Raw genomic sequence first — 7,106 nt, forward strand, 5'->3', positions numbered from 1 at the left:
GAGTAAACATCAAGGATTTGTAAAAACATCCCAGCTATTGGAACTCTCCCCCCTTTTCACCTGGGATTTTTCTAGTTGGCAGCTGGCTTTCTCAAGATCCTTGCAGGTTTCGTTTAGCAGTGCCTTCAGGAACAGGGCCGGCGAATGTCTGTCCTGCACCTTCATAACTGTGGCCATGTAGCCGTCGGACACAATGAGATATAGAAGTCGCGGATGCCAGGTGACTGAAAACCGCTGCCTCAGGAGATCACGTACAGACAGGCTCGAGCTGCAAATTTCTCCATTCTCTGCAGACAGCGAGGGTCTGCAGAGAAAACCACAGTCATCATAAACTTTAGGATTATAGTTAATTCCTGCTTTGCTTGGAAATAACTGGTAAAGCAGTACGAGGTAAGAAACAAATTCAATGAATACAGCAAAGTGAAAAATATTTTTCTTTTTCATTTTACAAATAAAAATCTGAATATATATGTATGCATAAATGGACTCACCGACTACTTTATTAGGTACACCTGTCCAACTGCTCATTAACGCAAATTTCTAATCAGCTAATCACACGGCAGTAACTCAATGCATTTAGGCATGTAGACGTGGTCAAGACGATCTGCTGCAGTTCAAACTGAGCATCAGAATGGGGAAGAAAGGTGATTCAAGGTAGTTTGAACGTGGCATGGTTGTTTCCAGACGGGCTGGTCTGAGTATTTCAGAAACTGCTGATCTACTGAGATTTTCACGCACTACCATCTCTAGGGTTTAGAGAATGGTCCGAAAAAAAGAAAATATCCAGTGATTTAGTTCTGTGGGCCCAAATGCCTTGTTGACGCCAGAGGACTGGTTCAAGCTGATAGAAAGGCAACACTAACTCAAATAACTACTCATTACAATCAAGTCATGCAGAAGAGCATCTCTGAATGCACAACACGTCGAACTTTGAGGCAGATGGGCTACAGCGGCAGAAGACCACACCGAGTGCCACTCCTGTCAGCTAAAAACAAGGAACTGAGGGTACAATTCCCACAGGCTCACCAAAATTGGACAAAAGAAAATTGGAAAAACGTTGCCTGGTCTGATGAGTCTTGATTTCTGCTGCGACATTCAGATGGTAGGGTCAGAATTTGGCGTCAACAACATGAAAGCATGGATCCATCCTGCCTTGTATCAACGGTTCAGGCTGGTGGTGGTGGTGTAATGATGTGGGCGATATTTTCTTGGCACACTTTGAGCCCCTTAGTACCAATTGAGCATTTTGTCAGCCCCACAGCCTACCTGAGTATTGTTGTCCATCCCTTTATGACCACAGTGTACCCATCTTCTGATGGTTCCTTCCAGCAGGATAACGCGCCATGTCATAAAACATGAATCATCTCAGACTGGTTTCTTGAACATGACAATGACTTCACTGGACTCAAATGGCCTCCTAGTCACCAGATCTCAATCCAATAGAGCACCTTTAGGATGTGGTGGAACAGGAGATTCGCATCATGGATGTGCAGCCGACAAATCTGCAGCATCTGTGTGATGCTATCATGTTAATATGGACCAAACTCTCTGAGGAATGTTTCCAGTACCTTGTTGAATCTATGCCACGAAGGATTAAGGCTGTTCTGAAGGCAAAAGGGGTCCACCTTGGTATTAGCAAGGTGTACCTAATAAAGTGGCCGGTGAGTGTATGTATTCATTCCCCCTGAGTTAATAATAGGTAGAGCCACGTTTTGAATATAGGCCAAAAAATGTATTTATGGTCTTCTTTCACATGTTTGCAGTGTCACCCCTATTTGGCCAGTTAGCATTTGCAAATTAGACTTATAATTTCTTTGGCGTTCTTGTTGTCATTCTTTTATAACGAATTGATTTGTAAAATGCACTATTCACCTGAGCTGCAGATCTCTGCAGCTTATCCAGTTACAAGGGGCCTCTAGACTGATTCTTTTATGCTCTCCTTGCCTGGTTTGCTGGTTTAGTTGGACAGCCATTTCTTGCTAGATTTGCAGTTGTGTGTTTATTTTTGTATTTTTTATGATGGCTTGAACATTGCTCTGTGCAATGTTCAAAGCTTGAGATAAACTGTCAGTCAGTCAGTCATTTTCTACCGCTTATTCCATAGTGGGTCGCGGGGAAGCTGGTGCCTATCTCGAGCAGTCTATGGGCGAGAGGCGGTGTACACTCTGGACAGGTCACCAGTCCGTCGCAGGGCAACACACAAACAACCACGCACACACTCATTCATACACCTAAGGGGAATTTAGATTAACCAATTAACCTAACAGGCATGTCTTTGGACTGTGGGAGGAAGCCGGAGTACCCGGTGAGAACCCACGCATGCACAGGGAGAACATGCAAACTACATGCAGAAAGACCCCCGGCCGGGAACTGTTTAATAACTTAATCCAACAATAACCACTTGAACTGCCTGGTGTGTTTTCTCTGTCTTTGTGGTGCTGTTTGTTCATTAATATTCTCTAACAGCCTCTGAGGCCTTCAGTGAGAAAATAAATTATACACAAGGGGACGCTGCTTCTAATTTGATGACTGCTGAAGTTGTCATCAAATTAGATTTTGAGGTGTCAGACTAGAAGGGGACAAATACATAGGCACATCACACTTTTCAGATTATAAGCCATGCATCATCTCACTTCAACAGCACAACTATACAATAACTATGCCCGGCTAGAGGAAATACATTGAAGTGTGTTGTTTAATGTAACAAAATGTGGAAAATCTTTTGCGAAGCGAAAAGCTGATAAGCCTCAAATTTAAATCTACCTGTAAGTGACCAGCGGATGCAGGGGCAGGAATTGCGCAGGACCAAAGTCAACATTGCAGCCAGAGCTCGTCAGGGTGAGAAGCCCACCGAGGCGAGCCAACATCAAGAGGGAGCCCCTCTTTAAGACGCAGGCAAAGAACAGGCCTTCAGCTGACCAGCTAACACTGCCGACCCAGTAGGACCTATAAGGTTCATGAAAAACACAAACATGTTTTAAACTTGTGAAACAAACTGGAAAATAGCAGTCGTGGTGTGTTACTTCAGTGATCTAAACACAGTTGTGACAGGTAGTTGAACTTTGCCTAAAATATTCTATTACATAGTTATGTATACTGACCTGACATATTTTGAAGGGATGTCCATTTTCTTGCTTCCACATCCTCCTAGGTCGCTTGATACTGAAACAAAATTCTGTGTGCTCACAAAAAGGACCTGTGTGTCCTGCATTCAAAAATAGGAAATACATATTTTGGGAGTTGTACTTATTATTGGAAACAAGAAAAGCTGATTCAGAAGTGAGAAATTAATTAGAAAGGCCTGGTTTCAACCTTTGGTTTCCTCTGGTTCAGCACGATGGCTAACAGGCGTCCATCTGGAGAGAACGCTGGCAACAAGGCCCCTCTGGACTTTACTGGCTGGCATGGTGGGCACAGGTGAGACATGGGGTATTTTTTGGTAGACCATTGTATATTGTAACCAACTGAACTGTAAAGAAAAATGTGTAGCCTAAATTAAACCAGAATCGAAACCTTGGAAAGGGTCTGTACTATATTACCAAAACTGTTTACTCACCCAATCCTCACACTGCCTTGGCTCCACTGAATTTTTAGAATGGTGACAACAAGCTGCTTCCCAGAGGTGAAAACAAATGCTGATAAGCAAATGTCAGCCATAACCTGGGACAAAGTTACCACAACACATACCATAAGGGCAGTAAAACATAAAAGACATCAAAATATTATCATGGACTGAAATAAGACATAAACATATTTAATTCTGAGTGTGGACCTCTGTGTTTACAAAGATGGTGTGCTGGGATGCTTCTTTATCTTTTGTAGAAGGCAAAATGGTCTCTTTGAGCGGCAGCAAATGAGCCCACCGTCCTTTGACAGGGCCGTCTCGCAGGCCTGGAAGAAAATACCTCCCCTCTGTGCACTCCCACAGGAACACCTGCCCAGATATGGCAGCCAGAAGCACCCTCATCCCATCACATGAAACCTGAAGACACAACTTTAGAGAATCTCCTGTGAAAACAAAAACAACAGCACCTTAAATGTATTATTAAGTGCACTGTAACACCAACCTAAGATGATGCCGCTGTTTTACTTAAAACAGATGTTACAAATACAGTGCCTTTTACAAATGTATTCACCTCTTGAACCTTTCCAGTGAAAGGAAAACACTACATGTTTCTCAAACTGTGTTAGAAATTGAAATATGAAAGGAATGGTACGCATTTGTATTCTCCCTTCTTTATTTTGATACCCATAAACTGAACCCAGAACAACAAATTGAAGTAGTTAATTGACAAAATTTTTAAAAGCACAAGAGGCACGAATTCTTTTGCAAGGCATAATATATCTCATATCTCTCACTGTGTTATGTAACATATAATATTGGTAATAAGTCATTATAAAAAGAATGATACATTGTCCCAACAACTCGTTTAATTTTGGACATTACAGCTACAAACCTGCACACCTGTCAAATTCAACTTCGAGTCGCTGGCTAAACATGTGGGACTTCATACATCACCCACCTTGAGCAGAGTTGATCATATGAGCTATTTCGTCCACTCCTGTTGCAGTTTTTAGTAAATCTTTATCCCTGTTCCACAAAAATAATTCTCCTGACACCAAAAGTCCACACAGCCACATCCCTGGTAAAATGACAACATTGTTGAATGATCAGAATGGTAACATTGCTGTTTCTTTGTTTAATCGCGCGAAACTTACCATTGTGAGATGAAGCCATTTTCACCACACTGCTAAGCAAAGAATGGAGTTTAGGCGTCCGTTTCTTGGTGCGACCTGACACCATGTTGATCTCACTAATCCGTTTGTCATCTAACAGAAAAACAGACTCCTTTTCCTGCGGAGCAAAGTCACAGATCATGTTCTTCTAATTTGATTGCTAAATTCCCTTTTAATCTATTGGGAAGATCTTTTTTTCTCAACAGAAAACACGCATCACCTGCCCAAGCCAGCAGAATCGCGGCCATGGTTTCTTCCGTTTGATGCTAGATGACAAAACAACCTCCAACTTCAGCTCCATCTTCAAACATCTCCTTCTCGGAATGACACTTTCAGAAAATATTGGGAAGACGAACTAATAAAACATATAATCGTTAAATATGCACTTGACTACGTATAAGCTTTAATGTTTGCGTTGTTACATTAAAAGCCGAACAAATCAGATTTAACCGTTCCGTGTTAGCTACCTAGCCAAATGTGGTAATGGTCGTCGGTCGGCACCAAATTTGCCATTAAAATCAGAGCCTGACTATTTGAACTAAAGCGGGTATATTCACCCACTAAACCTCTACGAGATGTCTGAATGTTTCCGTGGCATTACACGAAATACCGTAGGTAATGCTGAAATATTTCGAAAATCCCTCCGCTACTTAAACCAGAATTGTTTCCCATGATCCTCTAGAAGGAAGCTGCTGTCCGTTACCGTAGAAACGCAACCGGATGTAGCTGTGGCCTTCTGAAAGACAACAGGAGGAGGCGGGGGTTAGCTAAAAGCACTGCTCTTTGGTTTTTAAAGCTGTGCTTTTCAGTTTTTTATAACAAGTTATTCCTCACAGAATGATTTAGATTTTTCCACGTTGCAGTATACTGTTTGTGCATTTAAATACAGTGCCACAAAAGAGTTAGAAATTTGTTTTCTGAGTTTTGTCTTAAAGATAGACAGAAGCCTCCCAACCCATTTGCTCTAAATGTTTGAAGTGAGAAAAAAAGCAAATTCTAAGTTGGAAAAATAGCAGAAAGGCTAATTGCAATTAAGTCAAGTTTATTTATATAGCGCTTTTCAGCAACAAGGCACTCAAGGTGCTGTACATAAGGAAAAACATTACAATGATACAGAAAATCAAACAACAGAGGTAGTAAAAAAAAAAAGAATAGAATGATGGATAAGAAAATGAAAGGAAAATTGTACTGAAAACTTAACTAATAATGTTTAGATAACACATTCAAAGGCCACTCTAAACAAATAAGTTTTTTATCTTGATTTAGAGCAACTTAGGGTTTCGGCACTTTTACAGTTTTCTGGGAGTTTATTCCAGAAAACTGGAGCATAAGAACTAAAAGCTGCTTCTCCATGTTTGGTTCTGGTTCTGGGTATGCAGAGTAGATTTGAGCCAGAAGACCTGAGAGGTCCGGGTGGTTGATACCCTGACAACAAGTCTGTAACGTATTTTGGTGCAGAATCAGAATCCCAAAGGATTTCTAACCAACCAAGACCTCAGAATCCACCATACGTTTGAAACACAGATAGCTACAGTGAAAAAATGTTCAATGTTTTCAGTTCTGGGAATTTTTATCTTTACATCTTTCCCACTCTTCAGTGTATAACCTATATTTGTGAATAGGTTCATTTCTTTTTTGTGGCATTCAACTCCTACTGTCTGCAACTAGAACACAGTTCAGTTGGATTTGAAGCAATCCCCAGGTCCAGTTTCCAATTTATGATGTATGGAGCAACAATGTCCTGCCCTTCCCTCATATGTTGCTGCCCACTTCCAGTTAGCTGGCTGAAAGAAAGCTACTATATTTTCCTCTGCTAACAAGAAAGACAAACTTGTTTTTTGGACATTTTTCCTGTATCTCATTAGGTATAATATTCTAGTGGATAAACACATGAAAACTATTGCTAAAAGTCTAGTAGCTTTTCTCTCTATTTTTGCTTCAGTCAGTGTATCAAAGCCAAATCTAATATATAATTGCTATCATTACCATTACATTTCATTAACAGTAACAGGCATTCTAATTTTTTTCATAAGCAGTAGGAAAAACGTTTGCATTTTGGATGTTTCTAATGGGAGGTTCTCGAAATGTTTTTTCACTGCTCTTTCCTTTTGCAGGGATTTGTTAGCAAATGTTTAAATTATTTGGATTTTTACATGTAATTTTTGTAGTATTTTAGGTAATTTCATTCCTACTTTCTTGAAGTGAGCAATGTGATTTTATAGTAATTTCCATATTGTATCATATCCATCCCTTTGCCAGCAGGTAGCAGCATACTACCACAAGAACTATTTTCACATGGTAGAAAAGACTAAAGAGTTTTAATGCATATACCAGCGACTGCCAGCTTTAGAACCTTTGTGTATTTTGTC

At 40.5% G+C, this 7,106-nt stretch overlaps 1 protein-coding gene across 6 annotated transcripts in view; it reads right to left on the bottom strand.

Moving 5' to 3' along the window:
* cplane1 (ciliogenesis and planar polarity effector 1) overlaps positions 1 to 5,407 on the bottom strand; it is a 38,451-nt gene extending 33,044 nt beyond the window's left edge. For 3 of the 6 annotated variants that reach the window (XM_047373218.1, XM_047373216.1, XM_047373217.1), the window contains exons 1-9: positions 4,958 to 5,407; positions 4,720 to 4,855; positions 4,524 to 4,643; positions 3,773 to 4,008; positions 3,557 to 3,660; positions 3,313 to 3,469; positions 3,102 to 3,205; positions 2,764 to 2,946; positions 61 to 304 (exon numbers count right to left, since the gene is read on the bottom strand). In XM_047373218.1, the coding sequence (XP_047229174.1) occupies positions 61 to 304; positions 2,764 to 2,946; positions 3,102 to 3,205; positions 3,313 to 3,469; positions 3,557 to 3,660; positions 3,773 to 4,008; positions 4,524 to 4,643; positions 4,720 to 4,855; positions 4,958 to 5,038 (1,365 nt within the window). In that variant the 5' untranslated portion in view covers positions 5,039 to 5,407. The remainder of the gene's footprint in view (positions 1 to 60; positions 305 to 2,763; positions 2,947 to 3,101; positions 3,206 to 3,312; positions 3,470 to 3,556; positions 3,661 to 3,772; positions 4,009 to 4,523; positions 4,644 to 4,719; positions 4,856 to 4,957) is intronic. The other 3 variants (XM_047373215.1, XM_047373214.1, XM_047373219.1) reach the window with 3 other exon arrangements.
* Positions 5,408 to 7,106: the final 1,699 nt, after the last annotated feature.

Source organism: Girardinichthys multiradiatus, chromosome 8 (assembly GCF_021462225.1).
Source record: "Girardinichthys multiradiatus isolate DD_20200921_A chromosome 8, DD_fGirMul_XY1, whole genome shotgun sequence".
Taxonomy (NCBI): Eukaryota; Metazoa; Chordata; class Actinopteri; order Cyprinodontiformes; family Goodeidae; genus Girardinichthys; species Girardinichthys multiradiatus.